At 39.1% G+C, this 25,102-nt stretch overlaps 2 protein-coding genes and 1 pseudogene across 2 annotated transcripts in view; 2 read left to right on the top strand and 1 right to left on the bottom strand.

Annotated features, from left to right (window-relative positions):
• Positions 1-25,102, top strand: part of LOC147572807 (ankyrin repeat domain-containing protein 26-like) — a 626,452-nt gene that overhangs the window by 497,932 nt on the left and 103,418 nt on the right. The gene's annotated exons all lie outside the window — the stretch shown is intronic.
• On the bottom strand, positions 15,290-17,943 carry LOC147572808 (endoplasmic reticulum disulfide reductase DNAJC10 pseudogene; annotated as a pseudogene).
• LOC112859380 (ankyrin repeat domain-containing protein 26-like) overlaps positions 18,365-25,102 on the top strand; it is a 55,430-nt gene continuing 48,692 nt past the window's right edge. Inside the window, exons 1-4 of the mRNA XM_086694555.1 lie at positions 18,365-18,455; positions 21,883-22,096; positions 23,923-24,100; positions 24,332-24,469. Coding sequence (XP_086550681.1) covers positions 18,365-18,455; positions 21,883-22,096; positions 23,923-24,100; positions 24,332-24,469 — 621 coding nt within the window. The remainder of the gene's footprint in view (positions 18,456-21,882; positions 22,097-23,922; positions 24,101-24,331; positions 24,470-25,102) is intronic.

Below are 25,102 nucleotides of genomic sequence, written 5' to 3'. Positions count from 1 at the left end.
CGTAGCACAAGGTCACAAAGCTTTTCTCTCATGCTTTCTTTTAGAAGTTTTATAGTTTTAGGTCTTACATTTAGATCTATGACCCATTTTATATTCTTTTTTATTTGTGATACAAAGTATGTATACAAGGTCATTCTTTTGCATATGGATATCTAGTTGTTCCAACACCATTTATTGAAAAGGCTGTGTTTTCTCCACTTTATGCCATTGCTCCTTTGTCATAATCAGTTGGCCACATATGTGTGGGTTTATGTATGGGCTCTATTCTGTCTCATTGATCTCTTTGTCCATCTTGGTACCAATATTATGCAGTTTTAATCACTGCCAGTTTATAAGGATTTTTTTTTTTAATTTTTTTTTCAACGTTTTTTATTTATTTTGGGGACAGAGAGAGACAGAGCATGAACGGGGGAGGGGCAGAGAGAGAGGGAGACACAGAATCGGAAACAGGCTCCAGGCGCCGAGCCATCAGCCCAGAGCCTGACGCGGGGCTCGAACTCACGGACCGCGAGATCGTGACCTGGCTGAAGTCGGACGCTTAACCGACTGCGCCACCCAGGCGCCCCAGGATTTTTGAAATCAGGTAGTGTTTGTCATCTTGCTGTGTTCTTTTCAGTGTTCTTCCGCTACTCTGGATCCTTTGCATTTCCACGTGAATTTTATAATCAGTTTGTCTGTTTCTTAAAACAAACAAACAAACAAACAAACAAACAAACAAACAAACATCAACTCTGGTGGTCTTCTGGAAATTAAGTTTAGATTATGTTGAATCTACAGATTTATTTGGGGAGAATTGGCTTCTTGACAATATTGAATCTTTTAACCCCTGAACAGAGTATATATCTCTCCCTTGATATAGGTCTTTTAAAATTTTCTCAGTAATATTTTGTAGTGTGTAAAGTATAGGTCTTTCTGTCTTTTATGATATTAACCGTGATTATTTTTTATTTTCAGTGCAGTTGTAAATAATACATCTTAAATTTAATTTTTTTAATGCTTACTCTTGAGAGAGACAGAGCATGAGTTGGGGAGGGGCGGAGAGAGAGGTAGACAGAATCTGAAGCAGGCTCCAGGCTCCAAGCTATCAGTACAGAGCCCGACGTGGGGCTTGAACTCACCAACGGTGAGATCATGACCTGAGCCTGAGCCCAGTGCTTAACCAGCTGAGCCACCCAGATGCCCTGAAATTTTAATTTTTGATTCTTTATAGCTAATATATAGAAATACAGTTGATTTTTGTGTAACGATTCTGCATCCTCCAACCTTGATAAATTTATATGTATAGATATATTTAATATTAGAGAGAATACATGAGCAGGGGAGAGGGGCAGAGAGAGAGAGAGAGAGAGAGAGAGAGAGAGAGAGAGAGAGAGAAAGAGAGAGAGAGAGAGAGAGAGAGAGAGAGAGAGAGAGAGAATCTTAAGCAGTCCCCATGCTCAGTGCGAGCCTGACATAGGGCTCCATCCCATGACTCTGGGATCATAGCCTGAGCTGAAATCAAGAGACAGACACTCAACCGACTGACTCATCCATGTGCCATGATAAATTCATTTATTAATTCTAATAGCATTTTTCTTAATGCTGTCAGATTTTCTACATAAGCAAAGTTCATAAGAATTCATTTTTAACTACTATTTTACTAACAATGGTAAATATTGTAGACTTGTAGCCAATTCATTCTCTGTCTCAACTAATCAGCTTTGCCATTGTACTATAAGAGCAGCCAATAGATACTGCATAAATTAATGGAAATGTCTGTATTTTGATAAAATTTAATTTACCAAAACAAGTAACGTGGCCCATAGGCTGGAGTTTGCCAACTTCTATTTTGTGACCATGTCCTTGCTAGTAGAGACAGTTTCACTTCATTTTCTATCTGGATGTCCTTTGTTGCTTTATCTTGTTTGATTGCATTGGCTAGAACTGCTAGTATAGTGCTGAACAGAAGAAGTCATTCAGTGAATGTCATTCCTGTCTTCTTCCTGGTCTTATAGGAAATGCATTCAGTTTTTCACCATTATTTATAACGTTAGCTATAGAGTTATCATGACTTGTTTTGTTTTGTTTTGTTTTGTTTTAAATCATATTGAAGCTCCCTTGTATTCCAGGATTGCTGAAAGTTTTTATCTGGAACGGATGTTGAATTTTGACAAGGAACTTATTTTATCTACGGAGATAGATACGGTTTTTGAATCTTAAACCAACTCTGCATTTCTGGGATAAACCCCATTTGGTAATAACAAATTATCCCTTAGTGTATTGTTAGATTCCACCCCCCCACAAACACACATGGCTGTAGTTTAATTAATTAATTAATGAAATATAATTTATTGTCAAGTTAGCTAACGTACAGTGTATACATTGTGCTCTTGGCTTTGGGAGTATATTCCCATGATTCTTTACTTACATACCACACTCAGTGCTCATCCCAACAAGTGCCCTCCCCAATGCCCATCACCTATTCTCCTCTTTCCCCCACCCCTCCATGAACCTTCAGTTTGTTCTCTGTATTTAAGAGTTTCTTATGGTTTGCCTCCCTCTCTGTTTGAAACTATTTTTCCCCTTCTATTCCCCCATGTTCTTCTGTTAAGTTTCTCGAAATCTACATATGAGTGAAAACATATGATATCTGTTTTTCTCTGACTGACTTATTTCACTTCACATACTACCGTCCAGTTCCATCCATGTTGTTGCAAATGGCACGATTTCATTCTTTCTCATTGCCAAGTAATATCCATTGTATATATAAACCACATCTTCTTTTCCCATTCATCAGTTGATGGACATTTGTGTTCTTTCCATAATTTGGTGATTGTTGATAGTATAAATGTTGGGGTACATGTGCCCCTATGAATCAGCACTCCTGTGTCCCTTGGATATATGCCTAGTAGTGCAATTGCTGGATTGTTGGGTAATTTTATTTTTAATTTTTTGAGGAACCTCCACTCTGTTTTCCGGAGCAGTGGCACCACCCATGCATTCCCACCGACAGTGCAAGAGAATTCCCATTTCTGCACATCCTTACCAATGTCTGCTGTTTCCTGTGCTGTTAAATTTTTCTACCCTGACCGGTGTGAGGTGGTATCTCAATGTGGTTTTGACTTGTATTTCCCTGATGATGAGCGACGTTCAACATCCTTTCATGTGCCTGTTGGCCATCTGGATGTCTTCTTTGGAAGTGTCTATTCATGTCTTCTGCCCATTTCTTCCCCGGATTATTTGTTTTTCGGGTGTTGAGTTTGGCCAATTCTTTCTAGAGTATGGGCACTAATCCTTTATCTGATATGTCATGTGCAGATATCTTCTCCCATTCCGTTGGTGCCTTTTAATTTTGTGGATTTTTTCCTTTGAAGTGCAGAAGCTTTCTACTTTGATGAGGTCCCAATAGTCCAATTTTGCTTTTACGTCCCTTGCCTTCAGAGATGTATTGAGTAGAATTTGCTGTAGCCAAGGTCAAAGAGGTTGTGGCCTGTGTTCTTCTCCAGGGTTTTGATGGTTTCCTCTATCACATTGAGGTCTTTCATCCATTTTGAGTTTATGCACGGTGTAAGAAACTGGTCCTGTTTCATTCTTCTGCATGTTGCTGCCCAGACCTCCCAGCACCATTTGCTAAAGAGCCTATCTTTTTTCCACTGGATACTCTTTCCTGCTTTGCCAAGGTTTAGTTGGCCATACATTTGTGGGTCCATTTCTGGATTCTCTATTCTATTCCATTCGCCTTTGTGTCTCTTTTTGTGCCAATAGTATACTCCCTTGATGATCGCAGCTTTGTAGTAGAGGCTAACGTCTGGGATTGTGATGCCTCCGGCTTTGGTTTTCTTTTTCAACATTATTTTGGCGATCTGGGATCTTTTGTGGTTCCATACAAATTGTAGGATTGTTTGTTCTAGCTCTGAGAAGAATGCCGGTGCAACGTTGATTGGGATTGCACTGAATGTGTAGATTGCTTTGGGTCGTTATCGACATTTTCACAATATTTCTTCTTCCAGTCCATGAGCATGGAATGTTTTTCTATTTCTTTGTGTCTTTAATTTCTTTGATATGTTTTCTACAGTTTTCAGGATACAAATCTCTTATAGCTTTGGTTAGGTTGATTCTTAGGTATTTTATGGTTCTTGGTGTAATTGTAAATGAGCTCGGTTTCTTGATTTCTCTTTCTGTCACTTCATTATTGGTATATAGAAGTGCAATCAATTTCTGTGTGTTGATTTTGTACTCTGTGACTTTGCTGAATTCATGTATCAGTCGGAGCAGCTTTTTGGTGGAGTCTTTCAGGTTTTCCATGTAGAGTATCATGCCATCTGTGAAAAGTGCAAGTTTAACTTCTTCTTTGCCAGTTTGGATGTGTTTTATTTCATTTTGTTGTATGATTTCTGAGGCTAGGCCTTCCACCACTATGTTCAACAACACTGGTGAGAGTGGACGTCCCTTTTGTGTTCCTTATCTTCGGCGGGCAGGGTAGGGGGGAAGTTCTCTGTTTCTCCCCATTGAGGATATTCGCAGCAGGCTTCTCATCTATGGTTTTTACTAGGTTAAGGTTTGTTCCTTGTATCCCAACTTTCTTGAGAGTTTCTTATTAACAAAGAATGCTGTATTTTGTCAAATGTTTTTCTGTATTTATTGACAGGATCATATGAATGATCGTATCCTTTCTTCTATTAAGGTGATGTATCATTTTGATTGATTTGCGAATATTGAACCAGCCCTGTAGCCCAGGAATGAATCCCACTTGATCATGGTGAAGAATTCTTTCATATACTGCCGCATTGGATGTGCTAGTATCTTGTTAAGAATTTTGGCATCCATGTTCATCAGGAATATTGGCTTGTCATTCTCCTTTTTAGTGGGGTCTCTATCTGTGTTGGGAATCAAGGTAATGCTAGCCTCATAGAAAGAGTCCGGAAGCTTTTCTTCCATTTCTTCGTTCAACAGCTGGAAAAGAATCGGTATTAACTTTGCTTTAAATGTCTTGTAGAATTCCCGTGGGAAGACTTCTGGCCCAGGACTCATATTTGTTGGGAGATTTTTGATAACTGATTAAATTTCTTCGCTGGTTATGGGTGTGTTCAAATTTTCTATTTCTTCCCATTTGAGTTTGGGTAATGTGTAGTTGTCTAGGTATGTGTCCATTTCTTCCGGGTTGTCCAGTTTGTTGCCATATACATTTTCGTAGTATTCTCTAATACTTGTATTTCTGTGGTGTTGATTGAGACCTCTCCTTTTTCATTCGTGATTTTATCTATTTGGATTCTCTTTTCTTTTTGAGAAAGCTGGCTCGGGGGTTATCAAGTTTATGTATTCTTTAAAAAAAAAAACAGCTCTTAGATTCATTGATCTGTTCTACTATTTTATGTTTGTTTGTTTTTTGGGGTTTTTCTTTTGGATTCTGTAGTGTTTATTTCTGCTCTAATCTTTATTATTTCTTCTAATGGCTGTAGGGTTTCTTTGCTGTTCTTTTTCTAGTTTCTTTAGGTGTGAGGTTCGATTTTGTATTTCGGATTGTTCTTATTTCTTCAGAAAGGCCAGGATGGCGATGTGTTTTCCTTTTAGGGCTCCCTTTGCTGCATCCCGAAGGGGTTGGACTGTCATGTTTTCATTTTCATTTGCCTGCATGTATATTTTTTATTTTTTTCTTTCATCGTCTGGTTGACCCATTCTTTCTCCAGTAGGATGTTCTTCAACCTCCATGCATTTAGAGGCTTCCCAAACTTTTTCTTTTGTTTGATTTCAAGTTTCATAGTGTTGTGATCTGAAAATACGCATGGAATGATCTCCGTTCTTTTATATTTATGGAGGGCTGTTTTGTGACCCTCTGTGTGATCTGTTTTGGAGAATGTTCCATGTGCACTTGAGACGACTGTGTATTCTGCTGCTGTTGGATGAAAAGTTCAGAATAGATCTGTCAAATACATCTGGTTCAGTGTATCATTCAGGGCCTTTGTTTCATTACCGATTTTGTGCCTAGGTGATCTGTCCATTGTTGTTAGGGAGTATTAAAGTCACCTACAATTTCCATATGATTATCAACATGATTGCTTATGTTTGTGATTAATCAATGTATATATTTGGGGACTCTCAAGTTGGGGGCACCAACATTTACAACTGGTAGCTCTTCTTGATGGATAGATCCCTTAATTATGTATAATGCCCTTCGCCATCTCTTGTTAGAGACTTTAGTTTAAAATCTCATTTGTCTGATCTAAGTATGGCTACCCCAGCTTTCTTTTGACTTCCAGTACCATAATACATGGTACTCTATCCCCTAACCTTCAATGAAATGGTGTCCTCCTGTCTCAAAGAAGTCTCTTGTAGACAGCATATAGATGGATATTGTTTTTTTTTTTTTAATCCATTCAGATACGCTATGTGTTTTGATAAGGGCATTTAGTCCCTTCACATTCAGAGTGATTATTTAAAGATACGGATGTCATGTCATTGTGTTGTCTGGAGCTTTCATGCTGGTGGTGATGTTTCTGGTCCTTTGTAGCCTTGACAACATTCCACTCACAGAGTCTCCTTAGGATCTCCTGCAGGGCTGGTTTAGTGGTCATGAGCTCTTGTAGTTTTTGGTTTTCTGGGAAAGCCTATCTCTCCTTCTATTCTGAATGACATCGTTGCTGGAGAAAGGATTCTTAGCAGCATATTTTCCTATTCAACACATGGACTTTTTCCTACCATCGCCTCCTGGCCTGCCAAGTTTCAGCGGGCAGGTCTGCTACTACCCATATGTGTCTACCCTTGTAGGTTAAGGCCCGTTTGTCCCTTGCTGCTTTCAGAATTCTCTTTTCTCTTTGTATCTTGCCACTTTCACTATGATATGCTGTGGAGATGACCTATTCTTGTTGAATCTGAAGGGAGTTGTCTGTGCCTTCTGGATTTGGATGTCTGCTTCCTTCTCCAGATTAGGGAAGTTCTCACCTATAATTTGTTCAAGTAAACCATCTTCCCTTTTCTCTCTCTCTCTCTCTCTCTCTCTCTGTCTCTCTCTTATGCTGGAACTCTTATGATCCGGATAAATATTACATTTCATCAAATCACTTAGTTTTCTAATACTCCCCTCATGGTCTAATATTTTCTTATCACCCTTTTTCTTGGCTTCGTCATTTTCCATATTTTCATCTTCTATGTCACTTATTCCCCCTCTGTTTCCTCCATGTTTGCTGTTACTGCATCTAGTTTATTTTGCATCTTATTTACAGTATTTATTAATTGCTATGACTATGTCTTAGTTCCTTGATCCCTGCAGCAATAGATTCTCTGCTGTCTTCCATGCTTTTTTGTAAGCTCAGCTGTTAATCTTACAACTATTATTCTAAATTCTTGAACCGATATATTGTTTTTATCTGTTTTGAGCAATTCTCTAGCTCTCATTTCTTCCTGGAGTTTCTTTTGAGGAGAATTCTTCCATTTCATCAGTGTTCGGTACTTTATGTGTGTTCCTAGTTGTCATGTGTCCTGCACCTGTGAGCACTACTATTTTAAAAAGGGGTCATATACTATCCAGGGCCTGGCCCTTCAACAGGTATCTTTGGAGTGTGTTTCATGCTCTCTGTTGTGACTCTGGTTGCTTTATTTCCCTACTCATATTGTTGGGTTGGCCATTCCAGCAGGTGTGCTTAGATTTGTTCATAATGTAACCTTGGAAAAGAATTTAAACAGTGGGGGGGTGATGGAAGATGCCTTATCTCAAACAAAGTGAGAAATGACAGGGGCAAAGGAAAAGAGAAGAAGACAAAAAATTGACCAGGCAGAGAATCAGAGAAACTATACAACTTAATCCAGGCAGTGAAGAGAGAGAGAGAGAGAAAGAGAAAGAGAAAGAGAAAGAGAAAGAGAAAGAGAAAGAGAAAGGAAAATAAGAAGGAGATACAGAAGGTGCAGAAAGAATAGATTAAAAATCTCCATGACCTGGCAAGTTGTCCCCATGGCCCCCTGGAGATGTTTGTGTCATGCTGTAGCCCGGATTCCTAGATTTCCACATCTTCTTGCCTCACTGCTGTGTTTGAGGGATGTGGTCATTTCAGGTACCCCTACTTCTCTGCCATGTTGACACCCCCCCCCCCTGTTTAATGTAGTGTTAGACTTGATTTGTGGATGGTTTCTTCAGAAATTGTGCTCCCATGCTTATGACAGAATTTTATTTCTTATAGTATCTTTGTCTAGTTTTGGTTTCAGGTAATGGTAGCCTTATAGAATGAGGTGAGAAATATTTCTCCTCTCCATTTTTGGGAGAGACTTTGTGTAGAATAGATAACATTTCTTCCTAAAATGTTGGATGAATTTACTAGTGTAGCCACTTGGCCCTGGAATTGTTTTCTGTGGAAAGATCTTTATCTAAGACTTTGGTTTCTTTTTTACATATAGAGTTAGTTAGCTTATCAGTTCTTTTTTTCCTTTATTTTATTTTATTTTTTTATTTTATTTAAGTTCACTTTATTTCATTTCACTTCATTTCACTTCATTTCATTTTATTTCATTTCACTTCATTTCATTTCATTTCATTTCATTTCATTTCATTTCAGTAATCTTTACACCCAACATGGGGCTTGAACTCACAATCCAGAGATCAAGGGTCACATGCTCTACCAACTGAGCCAGCCAGGCACCCTTTATTTTTGATTGAGCTTTGATCATTTCTGTCTTTCACGGGATTTACCCACTGCATCTGAGTTGTCAAATTAATTATATAAAGTTCATAATATTACTTTGTTATTTTTTAGTATCTGTGAATCTCCAGTAATGTTGGTTAAATTACTAATCTCTGATATATTGTTAATACTTCCCTTGTTTCTCTTCATTTTGGGATCAGTCTTGGTAGAAATTGATCCCTTTTTTCACCTCCTGAAAGCATTTGGTTTCATTGATTATTCTCTATTGTTTTTCTGCTTTCTTTCATGTGATTTATGTCTTTGAGTTGTATTAGTTCCTTTCTTCGGCTTGGTTTGTGTTTAATTTGTTTTCCTTTTCTAGTTTCAAAAGGTGGAACCCGATGTCATAAATTTCAGACCTTTCTTCTTCCTCATCCTCTTCTTCCTCTTCTTTTTCCTCTCCTTCTTCCTCCTCTCCTTCTTTCTTCTTCTTCTTCTTCTTCTTCTTCTTCTTCTTCTTCTTCTCTCTTTCCCGCCCTGTCTCCCTCTCCCTCTCCTCCTTCTCTCCTCTTCCCCTTCCTCTTTCCTCCTCCTCCTCCTCCTCTTCTTCTTCTTCTTCTTGTTCTTCTTCTTCTTCATCTTCTTCTTCTTCTCCCTTTCCCTCTCCATCTCCATCTCCCTCTCCTCCTTCACTCCTCTTCCTCTTCCTCCTCTGTCCTCTTCCTCCTCCTCTTTCCTCCTCCTCCTCCTCCTCTTCTGCTCGTCCACCTTCCCTCCTAGTTCTTCTTCTTCTTCTTCTTCTTCTTCTTCTTCTTCTTCTTCTTCTTCCTCTTCTTCTCCCTTTCCCTCTCCATCTCCCTCTCCTATTCCTCCTTCCCTCCTCTTCTTCCTCCTCTTTCCTCTTCCTCCTTCCTCCTCCTCCTTCTTCCTTCTTCTTCCTCCTCCTCCTCTTCCTTTCTTCTTCTTCTTCTTCTTCTTCTTCTTCTTCTTCTTCTTCTTCTTCTAGATGCTGTAGAAATCTATTGGCATTATTTTACCAAAATTTTTCTCAATTGTGAAAAATTAAAATCAGTTCTTCAACCTTTAGAAAGAAAAAAGAAGAAAATCTCTTTATTATAATACACCATGAAAATAGGTTATCAACTTGCCACATTGTGTGTGTGTGTGTATGTGTTGTGTGTATGTGTGTGTTTTTTTTAACGAAAGCATGGTGAAGAATTCTTTCATATACTGCCGAATTGGATTTGCTAGTATCTTGTTAAGAATTTTGGCATCCATGCATATCAGGGTAGCAACTCTCACTCCTGGCGGCACATTGGAATCACCTGATGATTAATCAGGATTGATTAAGCCCCACTCCAAACCAAGTCACCAGATTCGTGGAGCAGGTCCTGAGGATCAGCATCAGTCTATACTGCACTCCAACTTTGCTTTAAATGTCTTGTAGAATTCCCGTGGGAAGACTTCTTGCCCAGGACTCATATTTGTTGGGAGATTTTTGATAACTGATTGAATTTCTTCGCCGGTTATGGGTCTCTTCAAATTTTCTATTTCTTCCCATTTGAGTTTGGGTAATGTGTGGTTGTCTAGGTATGTGTCCATTTCTTCCGGGTTGTCCAGTTTGTTGGCATATACATTTTCGTAGTATTCTCTAATACTTGTATTTCTGTGGTGTTGATTGAGACCTCTCCTTTTTCATTCATGATTTTATCTATTTGGATTCTCTTTTCTTTTTGAGAAGCTGGCTAGGGGGTTATCAAGTTTATGTATTCTTTTTAAAAAAAACAGCTCTTAGATTCATTGATCTGTTCTACTATTTTTTTTGTTTGTTTGTTTGTTTGTTTTTAAGGGTTTTTCTTTTGGATTCTATAGTGTTTATTTCTGCTCTAATCTTTATTATTTCTTCTAATGGTTGTAGGGTTTCTTTGCTGTTCTTTTTCTAGTTTCTTTAGGTGTGAGCTTCGATTTTGTATTTCGGATTGTTCTTATTTCTTGAGAAAGGCCTGGATGGCGATATGTTTTCCTTTTAGGGCTGCCTTTGCTGCATCCCGAAGGGGTTGGACTGTCATGTTTTCATTTTCATTTGCCTGCATGTATGTTTTTAATTTTTTCTTTCATCGTCTGGTTGACCCATTCTTTCTCCAGTAGGATGTTCTTCAACCTCCATGCATTTAGAGGCTTCCCAAACTTTTTCTTTTGTTTGATTTCAAGTTTCATAGTGTTGTGATCTGAAGATACGCATGGAATGATCTCTGTTCTTTTATATTTATGGAGGGCTGTTTTGTGACCCACTGTGTGATCTGTTTTGGAGAATGTTCCACGTGCACTCGAGAAGAATGTGTATTCTGCTGCTGTTGGATGAAAAGTTCTGAATAGATCTGTCAAAAACATCTGGTCCAGCGTATCATTCAGGGCCTTTGTTTCTTTACCGATTTTGTGCCTAGGTGATCTGTCCATTGTTGTTAGGGAGTATTTAAGTCACCTACACTCTCCATATGATTATCAATAAGAATGCTTCGGTTTGTGATTAGTCTATGTATATATTTGGGGGCTCTCAAGTTGGGGGCACCAACATTTACAACTGGTAGCTCTTCTTGATGGATAGATCCCTTAATTATGATATAATGCCCTTCGCCATCTCTTGTTAGAGTCTTTGGTTTAAAATCTCATTTGTCTGATCTAAGTATGGCTACCCCAGCTTTCTTTTGACTTCCAGTACCATAATACATGGTACTCTATCCCCTAACCTTCAATAAAATGGTGTCCTCCTGTCTCAAATAAGTCTCTTGTAGACAGGATATAGATGGATATTGTTTTTTTTTTTTTTAATCCATTCAGATACGCTATGTGTTTTGATAAGGGCATTTAGTCCCTTCACATTCAGAGTGATTATTTAAAGATACGGATGTCATGTCATTGTGTTGTCTGGAGCTTTCATGCTGGTGGTGATGTTTCTGGTCCTTTGTAGCCTTGACAACATTCCACTCACAGAGTCTCCTTAGGATCTCCTGCAGGGCTGGTTTAGTGGTCATGAGCTCTTGTAGTTTTTGGTTTTCTGGGAAAGCCTATCTCTCCTTCTATTCTGAATGACATCGTTGCTGGAGAAAGGATTCTTAGCAGCATATTTTCCTATTCAACACATGGACTTTTTCCTACCATCGCCTCCTGGCGATTCTTGTTGAATCTGATTCTTGTTGAATCAGATTCTTGTTGAATCTGAAGGGAGTTGTCTGTGCCTTCTGGATTTGGATGTCTGCTTCCTTCTCCAGATTAGGGAAGTTCTCACCTATAATTTTTTCATGTAAACCATCTGCCCTTTTCTTTCTCTCTCTCTCTCTCTCTCTTATGCTGGAACTCTTATGATCCGGATAAATATTACATTTCATCGAATCACTTAGTTTTCTAATGCTCCCCTCATGGTCTAATATTTTCTTATCACCCTTTTTCTTGGCTTCGTCATTTTCCATACTTTCATCTTCTATGTCACTTATTCTCCCCTCTGTTTCCTCCATCTTTGCTGTTACTGCATCTAGTTTATTTTGCATCTTATTTACAGTATTTATTAATTGCTATGACTATGTCTTAGTTCCTTGATCCCTGCAGCAATGGATTCTCTGCTGTCTTCCATGCTTTTTTGTAAGCTCAGCTGTTAATCTTACAACTGTTATTCTAAATTCTTGAACCGATATATTGTTTATATCTGTTTTGAGCAATTCTCTAGCTCTCATTTCTTCCTGGAGTTTCTTTTGAGGAGAATTCTTCCATTTCATCAGTGTTCAATACTTTATGTGTGTTCCTAGTTGTCATGTGTCCTGCACCTGTGAGCACTACTATTTTAAAAAGGGGTCATATACTATCCAGGGCCTGGCCCTTCAACAGGTATCTTTGGAGTGTGTTTCATGCTCTCTGTTGTGACTCTGGTTGCTTTATTTCCCTACTCATATTGTTGGGTTGGCCATTCCAGCAGGTGTGCTTAGATTTGTTCATAATGTAACCTTGGAAAAGAATTTAAACAGTGGGGGGGTGATGGAAGATGCCTTATCTCAAACAAAGTGAGAAATGACAGGGGCAAAGGAAAAGAGAAGAAGACAAAAAATTGACCAGGCAGAGAATCAGAGAAACTATACAACTTAATCCAGGCAGTGAAGAGAGAGAGAGAGAGAGAGAGAGAGAGAGAGAGAGAGAGAGAGAGAGAAGAAAGGAAAATAAGAAGGAGATACAGAAGGTGCAGAAAGAATAGATTAAAAATCTCCATGACCTGGCAAGTTGTCCCCATGGCCCCCTGGAGATGTTTGTGACACGCTGTAGCCCAGATTCCTAGATTTCCACATCTTCTTGCCTCACTACTGTGTTTGAGGGATGTGGTCACTTCAGGTTCCCCTACTTCTCTGCCATGTTGACACACCCCCCTCTTCAATGTAGTGTTAGACTTGATTTGTGGATGGTTTCTTCAGAAATTGTGCTCCCATGCTTATGACAGAATTTTATTTCTTGTAGTATCTTTGTCTAGTTTTGGTTTCAGGTAATGCTAGCCTTATAGAATGAGGTGAGAATTATTTCTCCTCTCCATTTTTGGGAGAGACTTTGTGTAGAATAGATAACATTTCTTCCTAAAATGTTGGATGAATTTACTAGTGTAGCCACTTGGCCCTGGAATTGTTTTCTGTGGAAAGATCTTTATCTAAGACTTTTGTTTATTTTATACATATAGAGTTAGTTAGTTTATCTGTTCTTTTTTCCTTTATTTTATTTTATTTTTTTTATTTCATTTCATTTCACTTCATTTCATTTCACTTCATTTCACTTCATTTCATTTCATTTCATTTCACTTCATTTCATTTCAGTAATCTTTACACCCAACATGGGGCTTGAACACACAATCCAGAGATCAAGAGTCACATGTTCTACCAACTGAGCCAGCCAGGCACCCTTCACTCTTGATTGAGCTTTGATAATTTCTGTCTTTCACGGAATTTACCCACTGCATCTGAGTTGTCAAATTAATTATATAAAGTTCATAATATTACTTTGTTATTTTTTTAGTCTGTGAATTTCCAGTAATGTTAGTTACATTACTAATTTCTGATATATTGTTAATACTTCCGTTGTTTCTCTTCATTTTGGGATCAGTCTTGGTAGAAATTTATCCTTTTTTCACCTCCTGAAAACATTTGGTTTCATTGATTATTCTCTATCATTTTTCTGCATTCTTTCATGTGATTTTTATCTTTATTAGTTCCTTTCTTCTGCTTGGTTTGGGTTTAATTTGTTTTCCTTTTCTAGTTTCAAAAGGTGGAACCCAATGTCATAGATTTCAGACCTTTCTTCTTCCTCATCCTCTTCAGCCTCTTCTTCTTTTTCCTCTCCTTCTTCTTCCTCTCCTTCTTCCTTCTCCTCCCTCCTACTCCTCCTCTCCTCCTCCTCCTTCTCCTCCTCCTCCTCCCCCTCCCCTTCTTCTTTTCTTCTTCTTCTTCTTCTTCTTCTTCTTCTTCTTCTTCTTCTTCTCCCTTTCCCACTCTGTCTCCCTCTCCCTCTCCTCCTTCTCTCCACTTCCCCTTCTTCTTTCCTCCTCCTCCTCTTCTTCTCTTCTTCTCCTTCTCCTTCCTCTTCTTCGTCTTCTTCTTCTGCTCCCTTTCTCTCTCCATCTCCCTGTCCTCCTTCCCTCCTCTTCCTCCTTCCTCTTCCTCTTCTGTTTTATTCCGCCTCCTATTTCCTCCTCCTCCTCCTCTTCTTCTGCTCCTCCTCCTTCCCTCCTCGTTCTCCTTGTTCTTCTTCTCTCTTCTTCTTCTTCTTCTTCTTCTTCTTCTTCTTCTTCTCCCTTTCCCTCTCCATCTCCCTGTCCTCCTTCCCTCCTCTTCCTCCTTCCTCCTCCTCCTCTGTCTTCTTGCACCTCCTCTATGCTCCTCCTCCTCCTCCTCTTCTTCTGCTCCCCCTCCTTCCCTCCTCGTTCTTCTTCTTCTTCTTCTTCTTCTTCTTCTTCTTCTTCTTCTTCTAGATACTGTAGAAATCTATTGGCAGTTTTTTATCAAAATTTTTCTCAATTGTGAAAAATTAAAATCAGTTCTTCAACCTTTAGAAAGAAAAAAAAAGAAAATCTCTTTATTATAATACACCATAAAAATAGGCTATCTGCTTGCCACATTGTGTGTGTGTGTGGGGGGGGTGTGGTTTTTTTTAATTACACTATGGCCACAATCCATTTCACACAATTTTTCAGACAGGTAAATAAATACCTAATTATTTCCTTTCAGGCCAGCCACAAAACTTTAAGGAATAGACCCTAGACATGTATGTACTTGACAGAGCAGGCTCCTGGTTGAGCCAGGCAGTTTTAGTATCATTTCCAGGGGTCAGCAATCTATGGCCCGTGGACTGAATGTGGCTTGGGATGTTTGTGTATGGCCCTGAGGTAAGAAAAGTTTTAGATTTTTTAAAGGGTTGTAAACAAAGCAAAAACAAAGTACTGTGTGACAAAAGTATATGGTCTACAAAGGTTAAAATATTTACAGTTTGACCTTTTACAGAAAAAGCTTGCAGTCCCTTCATTTATACCAATGTTGTACAGAATTCAGACGGTGCAATTACAATTCCGAGATAATGTTGCTTTATTGTGACCCAGAATGTAGCAACATCCTACAAAGATGTTCCTCTGATGTCATGGGTTACAATTCCTTTTCTCTTTTTTCTTCATCTTCACATCATTAAAATTCATCCTCATCTCTCTCTCCATGAGTGTGGAGATTTTTCAATTTTTCATTTAGTAAGGCAGCGATTGCTTTTGCATCTCTGGCATCTATTTGCTCTCCCCAAATGTTTCTCTTTGCTTTTTCATAGGGATAACATTTAACAGTCGGATAGGCTCTGATGCCAGCTTTCTGGCATGTCTGAGCCGAAGCCTGACAGTCTATTTTTCCAGCTTTCACTTTTCCTTTCATCGTCTTAGCCAAGAGCTTAAACTCTGGAGCAAAATTTTGGCAAGGTCCACACCAAGGAGCATAGAATTCAATCACCCGGTGATTTTTCCCTTGTATAACTTTTTCATCGAAAGTCTGAGTCATCAGATTTGTGGATGCTTGAGGTCGAAATCCCGTGCCCCAAATCTCTCTTCTAGCCATTGTAACTGTGATACTGAAAAGCTTTATTTGGTTTTGGGGGGGGGGGAATCTTATCTCAGGGTATCTCTGAACATTTTCTTGGGCACAAAAAGAATGTTACTTTTGGCAGTCTATAGTGCCCACAGTAACTGTCCAGTTAGTGTCCAGGCCATTCTTTTCCATTCTGGCATTAGGACTTGACATGGATGACACCATGGGAGTAGAAGTCAACCATCCAGACTTCATCATAGTTTCTTTGTTTAGCTAGTTCATTGAAAGTGGTGGGTGTCAGGGAGGTCGCTGAAGGTTCCTAAGATCCTCTATGAATTCCAAGATCTGTTGTTCAGCAGAGTGATGTCCTTCTTATTCATGAACCTCGGATTGGTTGAATACAACTGTTGTTGGATCCGCCTGAATGTTATACGTGTTACAGGGTCTCTCGTGAACCGTACCATCTAGTGTACCAAACTGAAGCTGACCACGCAGATGCTTTGATGCTTTTTGTAACTCTGGCAATAAAGCTTGACATGGTGGACACCATGGCACAAACAAATCAACAAGCCATGGTTCCTGTCATCAGCAGGAACATTTTCAGGTCCAAGTGTGGCAACGTGAGAATTACCACTTTCTTTGGCAAAGGCTAGTATATCATATAGAATCTTCTTTCCATGATGAATTTCATATTCTTTGGTTCCTTGTCCTTTAAATACTGCTAGACATGGCTGAAATACAGAGAGATTACTACAGATGTCTGGTGCAGAGGGACAGTCAGCCTTGCCAACTTGAATTGTTCACTTTTGAGTAGAGTTTTTAGTTCCCTCAACTCAAGATCATTTGGATTTTCATGTTTTCCAAAACTAAACGATAAGAGCCACAGATGATGAGCCAATCGATCCGTTAGTGTATTTGCCAAAAGTAGCTCAAAATCTGGAAGACTATGCGTGATTTCCAAATACATTTTGAGCATCCAATGAATTAAGGAACAAAACGCTGCTTTTCTCTCTGTTATTTAATGTGGCGCCAGAGGAAAACAGGCAGTAGTACTTGTGATAATATCCAGACTTTTACAAAGTTTGTCCTGGGTGGCACAGTCCATCCATCCTACATTAGCCAGACCATCCAACATGCCCCTGAGCCTGAGTCGTGTCTATGAAGTTAAACAATCTCCTCCTTTGCAACAAAAAGTGATCAGCTGGCCAATACCAGCAGCAAAAGCAGTTTCTATGGAGTGAACACAATTTCCTGTCCATAATTCCATCACTGGGTTTCTAACGTGCTGCATGGCGAAACTCACCAAACTTTCCTTTGATCTGTCCCCGTGATATTTCACTGTGGCCGTTCCAGACCTAAAAAGGAAGAGGCTGGGAGATCCATTGACTGCTTTCATTCGGCAAAACATTCTATCATCACCACAGTTAACAGCACCAATTCAAAGTAATCCATCTACTTCTTTAACACAGTCTCTCCATGTGGGAGCTAATTCATGGCAGTGTGAACATCCTGGGGAGTAAAAGTTCACAAACCACAGTTCTCCAGAATGAACAGCAGCATCCACTTCTCTTCTATTCAATGTCATGCTTTCAAGATCATCATCATAAATACCAAAATCATAACGATCATAATCCCAGCTTTCATACAGGCCACCTTCTGGATCAAGTGCAAATCCCTTTTCTCCGTATTAGTCATACTTTTCCCACAGATCTTCATCTTTGAGTACTTCATATGCTCTATTTATTTTTGAAAATCACTCTGAACGTTAGGATTATTCATTTGGTTGGTTGGTTGGTTATTTATTTATTTATTTATTTATTTATTTATTTAGTGTTTATTTACTATTGAGAGAGACAGAGACGGAATGCAAGTGGGTTAGGGGCAGAGAGTGTGGGAGACACAGAGTCCAAAGCAGGCCCCTGGTCTGAGCCATCAGCACAGAGCCCGACGCGGGGCTCTAACCCACGACCTGTGAGATCATGACCCGAGCAAGCGGAAGTTGGACGCTCAACTGACTGAGCCACCCAGGCGCCCTGGGTTATTCGTTTTGTTTTTTTTGTTTGTGTGTTTGTTTTTTATCAGATTGTAGCTTCAATGCCAACTTCGTGAAAGCTTGTCTGATCTCTCTACTGTTTGCAGTCCTGGATACTCCAAGTAAACTGTAAAAATCCTGATCTGTTCCCACGAAAATGGCCATATACACTATTAGGAAACAGAATGACCGATTTCAGGTCCCGGAGGTAGTCATTTTCGTTGAAGCAGACTCCCATTCTTTCTCTGATACAAGTTCTGATGAAAGTGAACATTCAGATATACAGCTGGTACCAACTGAGAGAATATGCAGGTTTGAGAACTTGTGTTCACGTTACTCCAAGAGCGAATCAAGCACCATGAAATTTTCTCCCAAAATGTCAATCTGTGTAGGCTCAGTAATCTCCACTTCCTCAGATCACAAAAGATATCAAAATACTTTGAGGAATCTAACCTTCTTAACATTCTGTTTCTCCTTTCTTCCTTGAATCCTAAGTGTCTAAATCTTCTCCTTACCTGCGAATGGTCTCTGGCTCATTTCTAACTCCTTGTCATGCAACCAAAACATACGTTTGTAAAGTATAGCGGTGGAGAGTAACAAATATTCAGACTAAAATAAGCAACCAGAGGAAAATCGAGAACACATTGTCCAATACCACCATGGGACAAGTGGTTCTCCTAGGGGTACTTCTCAGCGTGGGTGTGGTGGACTTGATCTGCGCCAAGCGTCAGGGCCAGGTAGAAACTGCCGGTAAACGCAATAGGAAGGATTTCTGGCTGCCATCAGCCCAGAATAGGATGTGGGGAGAGGGGAAGGATGGGGACATCCCATGAGAGAGACTGCTGGCATATGAAGTCTCCGGCAAGACTAGGGTGAAAAGAGCCTGAGTAACTGAGGCTTAAGTGTGAGAAAGGGTCGCAAGAAGCTGGGAAGCGAAGTCGGAAGAAGGGTGATGATGTAGGTAGTGAGAAAAAGATGGGGAGCTAGAACACAAAACCCATGGCAGGGGCGGAGAGGAAGGGAGGGGAGACAGGTGCAGAGGCATTGGGCTCTCCCTTCCAGAAGGACCATACCTCTGCCACCACCGCCGCCTCCCGCTCCAGCAGAACCCGGGCCCGGCCTATGCCCACCTCAGTGTAGGGGGGTGTCCTCCTACAGCTACTCCCCCACCTTCAATTCCCAGCATTGGCGGACCCCGCCCCCACCCACCCAAGTGCCTGCTGTGCGCTGTGAACAAAGCACCTGCTCTCCAGCCACTGCCAGGGTGGGGCGGGGCAGGGCAGGGTGCCTTGGGAAGCTGGGGGAGGAGCCACAAAGGCAGCAAGGAGCACCGCACTTCCCTCTTCCTTTTTAATGTATACATTCAGTGCTATCAGTCTTCATGTGAGTGCTACTAAAGCAGGACTCTACAAATTCTACTATGTTTTCATTTTCATTCAGTTCAGAATCCTTTCTAATTTTTTTTTCTTTTTTCATTACTTCTTTGACCCAGGGGATATTTCGATGTGTTCTGTAGTTCACAAATAGTTGAGTATTTTCCAGAGATATTTTTGTGCTTGATTTCTGATTTGATTGCTTTGTGGTCAGGGAACACACTATTATGACTTCAGGCCTCTTGACTTCTTCCTTTTATTAAGATTTATTTTTGACCCAGAACATAGTCTTTTTTGGTAAGTGTTCCATAGATCCTTGAGAAGAATAGTGGCGGCCAAGTCTACTATGCCCTTGCTGATGTTGAGCGTGTTGAAATATCAGACTATAATTGTGAATTTGCCTATTTCTCTTTTCAGTTTTATCAATTTTTGCTTCATGTACTTTGAAGCTATTAACAGATACATGAACATTTAAGATTGCTCTTAATTGACCCTTTTATGATTATACAATGACCTGTTGTTTATTGCTGGTAATATTTTTTTTTTTTTTTTTGCTTGAAACTGTTTTGTCTGCTATTCATAGAGCCACTCTAGCTCAGCCTTCTTTGGTCAAGTGTTAGTGTGGTATATCATATTCCTGTCTTTCGAACAAATTTCTGTCTTGACATTTAAAGTGCATTTTGTATAGGTGGCATACAGTTGAGTCTTCCTTTTTTATCCATTCTGACAGTCTGCGTTTTAGTTGAGGCTTTTAGACCGTTTTCATTTACTGTGATGTTTTTTTTTCAATATATGAAATTTATTGTCAAATTGGTTTCCATACAACACCCAGTGCTCATCCCAAAAGGTGCCCTCCTCAATACCCATCACCCACCCTCCCCTCCCTCCCACCCCCCCATTAACCCTCAGTTTGTTCTCAGTTTTTAAGAGTCTCTTATGCTTTGGCTCTCTCCAACTCTAACCTCTTTTTTTCTTTTTTCCTTCCCTTCCCCCGTGGGTTTATGTTAAGTTTCTCAGGATCCACATAAGACTGAAAACATATGGTATCTGTCTTTCTCTGTATGGCTTATTTCACTTAGCATCACACTCTCCAGTTCCATCCACGTTGCTACAAATGGCCATTTACTGTGATTTTTGAGATAGTTGATTTGAATATGTCATCATGCTGTTTGATTTGCATTTGTCCTATCTGCTCCTTGTTCCCGTTCTCTTCTTTTTCCGCTTTCTTTTAATCGAGTAATTTTTATGATTCAGTTTTATCCATTTATTTATTTATTCATGTATTCATTTATTCATGTATTCATTTATTCACCTATTTATTTAGGCTTCCTAGCTAGAACTTTTCAGTTTTGCTGCTTTAGTGGTTGGTTTAGGGTTTATAGTCTATGGCTTCAGCATCACAGTCTCCCTTCCAGTAATGTTATACCACATCGCATAGAGTTTAGGCAAATCACAAGAGTTGACTTCCATTTCTTCTTTCCTAGACAGATCCTTCCTGGGTCAGTGGGATTATAGTTTTCATGAAGTTTAGGAAGATTTGGGCCATTTTTTTCCTGCCACTTTCCCCTGCCTCTTTGGGCAATTGTGTATTTCCCACTTGAAGTTTTCTCCCAGGTTTCCAATGTTAAACTTCAGTCTTTTTTTGTGATGTCTAATATGTGTTTATTCCTACCCATCGTATTGTTCCTGGCTAACATAATTTACATCTCTGTAAGTGCTATTTGGTTTTTAAAACAATAGCTTCTATGCCTCTAGTTATCTTTCCATGCTTTGTTTTGGAGATATAGTTAAGTTACTTACAAACAGTTGGATCCTTTAGTCTTGCTCTTACGAATTATTGGATGAATCCAGAGTGGTGATCAGCCTAAGGCAAATTATGAGTTTTTCGATCTTAGCTAATGTGAATAGATACTGTCCCTCGTGCTGTGGGAGCACCAGGCAGTGTTTCCTGTACTCTTTTCAGAATTTTTTTCCCTTGATGACTTCCTTCCATGTATGCACTGGTTGTTCCTCTGCTGAATAGCCAAAGGGGACCCTGTGCAGATGCCCAGGGTTCTTTCTGTGCCCTGCTTTCTCCTCTCCTGGATGCTGACCTGTCATCTCTATCTGCCTTGACTTCACCAGACTCTCAGTTTTGCCACCACGACTCAAGGAGTCTGGTGAAATCTACTTAAATAATTTATTTATCTTGTTTCGTAGCCTGAAAACTCTCTCAAGGCAGTGAGTTTGGGCCTGTGTTAGGCTAACGTGTTTTGTTTTCAGGGGTCATTGTCCTCAATTGTCTGAAGTTCTGCATCTTGAAAATCATGTTAAAATTGTATTTTGTCTGTTTTGTTTTTGCTTGCTTCAGGTAGGAAGATCAATCAGTACGTGTTACCCCATCTTGGCCAGAAGCAGATTACAGTGAAACTTCGGCACATGCTCTAGACTGTCGAGAGTGCTTGTCTTCCTCCTTTGCTTAACTGTCTCCTGCTCATCCTTCATTCCTCAGTATATTTATCTCTTCCTCAGGGACATCTATCTTCCTTGGGCCCAATCTAGATCAAGTTATGATCACAGAACTCTGTCTTCTAATAGGAACTATCTGAATTTAGAATTACCATTTGAGTTGTCTTGCTCCTTCACTAGACTTTAAGCTAATCGATAGCCAGGGGTCTTCTCTATTGCAATTGTAGAGCTGAGTATAACATCTTCCATTGAAGGTATATATTTACTCAATGTGTGAATGAGTGAATTGAAGATGCACAGGCCTGTATATGCAAAAAGTACTCATCTATTTTATTTCTGTTTCTTCTCTGATGCAGATTCTGCTGGCGTCTTGAAAATCCAAGATATATGTGTTTCCTATGAGAAATTAAGGAAACTTAACAAAAATCACTGTAAACTTCTTATGGGAAAAATGACAAAAATGGACAAAATGGTTAGTGCACTACAAAACGAGCTACAGGAAGCCAAAGACATGATATCATGGTTAGAACATCAAAAAGTAGAATGGGAACGTGAATTCTGCAGTTTGAGGTACAGCATCTTGGTTTTAAGGAAATATTTCAACTGTTTCCTTTTATACTACAGATGTGTAGGGGCAGTTTTGTAATTGCTGACTTACCTTATGGGATTTTCCTGGAAAGAATACTTGTTTAGTGTTGTGAGGTGTGCGATTCTTGGCAATAACACAGCAAGTTCTTAACAGTGAATACTTCTAATACTTTAATGTATATTCCAAATCACAATTTTAATGGCCATATGAAAGTCCACCATAGTCCAAGAAACATCATTATTTAGGAGATTGAATTCTGCTTGTTTTTCATCTTTCAGTATTTTAATTGATGCTGTCAGGAATGTCTTTTATATAAATCTGTTTCTACATGTCTGGTTACTTGCTTGGAGTCAATTCTTCAATATAATGTAATCTGGTTAAAGTATAAAAATTTTTAAAAAGATCTTTGATCCATATTTTTAAATTGTTCTCAGGAAAGTTTATATTACTTTCTGTACCTACCAACAGAGTATAAAATGGTCATTTTTCTCAAGACAGTAAAATTCGCCAAAATTGATTCCGTTTGCTTCTTAACATGCAGGTGTTAAAAGGTAAAGTGGGGGTGCCTGGGTGGCTGAGCTGGTTAAGCATCTGGCTTTGGCTCAGGTGATGATCTCGTGAGTTTGAGCCTTGCTTTGGGTGGGCTCGAGCCCTGCTTGGGTGAGCACGAGCCCCACTTCGGATGAGCTCCTCTTCTCTCACTCTGTCTCTCCCTCTCTGTCTGCCCCTCGTGGGATTCTGTCTCTCTTTCCCTCTCTCCACCCTCACTCACTTGTGTCATCTCTCTCTCAATAAAAAATTTAAACAAAGTAAAATGGGGGCGCCTGGGTGGCTCAGTCAGTCAAGCGTCCGACTTTGGCTCAGGTCATGATCTCAGGGTTCGTGAGTTCGAGCCCCACATCGAGCTGTGTGTTGTCAGTGCAGAGCCCACTTCAGATTTTCTGCCTCCCTCTCTCTCTCTCTCTGCCCCCCCTTTGTATGCATGGGCTCTCCCTTTCTCTCTCAAAAATGAATAAACATTAACAAAAAAGTAATACGGAAAGTGGTTACTGAGAAGTTTTTTCAGCATCTCTGTCATAGGTAGATAAAATTAATTCAAAAGTGTATGCTGAAAGGTCATATTACTCTTTATTGTTTACTTAATTAATACGTATCCTGTGTTGTTCTAGAAGGGATGTTTAAGTGATTCATAAAGTAGGTAATCATCAACAAGGTAAGTTGCAAGTGTTGTGGAAGAAGAAACAAAAGGTATAGGCAACAGATATTCGACTCGTCAGCGTAGTCTTGGATGACAGTAATCTGCACGTGTATGTTGTGTAAACAACATCCACAGGTGCTCTCTTTCACTGCACATCTTTTTGGAGGTACCTGTAAGGTTTTGTCAAGTGGAAATTTTATTTCCAGTGAATTGATACACTTGCTTATAAACAGCAACTTCTCTTTTTAATGAGAAACTGAATTATCTGTCCTATGGAGGAATAATTATACCTGTGGGAAAGGGGGTAATTTTCAACTCTAACTTTCCTGAATAATTTCAAACTTTCTTTCCTACAACATCTACCAGAGTTATTACTGACTAAAACTAACGAAGTTGCATAATGCTTTCTCCTGGCTTCTTTTCAACTGTATATATGGTTTGGAAGAGATTGAAGTGACAAATTAAAAACATGAGCCTTACAAGGAAAACAATTGGAGAACATAGAAATTTTTCATTTGGATAATAAGCCAACTTATGTGGAACCGTATCATAAAATGAACTTTTTATGTCTAAGAAAACAAATTTTAAAAGAAGCACATGTAATTGCAGATGTACCTTAAAACAAGAAGAAGAAGAAGAAAGAAGAAATGCTGATATGTTATATGAAAATATTAGGGAAAAGTTAAGAAGAAAAGAAGAAGAATATAAGAAAGAAGTTGAAACAAAACAACAAGTTGAACTCGCTCTTAGAATGCTAAACACGGAATTGAAGGCCACAAAAAATCAGGTAAATCAGTTTTTGATAAAAACTGTATTTCCATTTATATTACATAGTGTAATATTATACATATATATTTTATAGTATCCCTTTGACTCAATATATATTATTTAGGTTTAAAATAAATTAAAACATGGGATTATGTCCTTTTGAACATTTTTTTTAAAGTTCTCCTCTTCAGCTTTTGACCTTCTTTTTTTAACGGTATGAGACCAGAATCATAATGAAATGTGTCTCCAGGTTGTAGAAGAGCACAGTGACACTCAGTGGCAACTTTCTCCAGAACAGAAGGCCAGAGTCTTACAAGATGGAAGCCTAAACAATCTCTTTTGCAAGCAAAAGGAGCTAGAAATGGCTCATAAGAAAACTAATTCTAAGGTATCTTCTTTAGTTATTTTGAAGTACATGTGTGTATGTATTTGTATACATTCTATTTTTTAGTTATTATTACTTTTTTCTCCGTGTGTGTGTGTGTGTATATATATACATATGTGTGTGTATATGTGTATATATATATATATATATATATATATATATATGTATGTACATATGAAACTGAACTCTGTTCATCATGGAAACTATAGAGGATTTTAAAAGCACATGTATTTTGTGGAGGGTCATGGGGGACGGTGGCATTTTTGCTTCACTGGATAAAATAATATTCTTGATTAAATGCATTGTCTGCAACAACTAGTGACATTCATAATGTCCTCGTCCAAAGGAGAGGCTTTTATTACTTTCTGTAGGAATTGATGAGCTTTCCCTAATCTCAAAACTATTGCTACTAGCAACATGTGTTTTAGTTTTGAACAGTTACTTCACTGCCTTGATATATTAATAGTTTAGGTGAATACTTCCGCTAATGGACAGGAGGACAAGTGTAGCCAGTTCACTGATCATATTTTCGGTATCAAGTCTCCTACTTTTGAGAAAAGTAACACTTTTGCTTCAAGTAGCATCCTATTTCATTACAAGGAACTTTTGATAACAATGGTATGCTGTGGTATATAC

The sequence above is a fragment of the Puma concolor genome, chromosome E4, assembly GCF_028749965.1.
Source record: "Puma concolor isolate L17-30 chromosome E4, mPumCon1.1.hap2, whole genome shotgun sequence".
NCBI classification, from domain to species: Eukaryota; Metazoa; Chordata; class Mammalia; order Carnivora; family Felidae; genus Puma; species Puma concolor.
The sequence above is the reverse complement of the archived record's forward strand: the minus strand, read 5'-3'. Positions and strand labels throughout refer to the sequence as shown.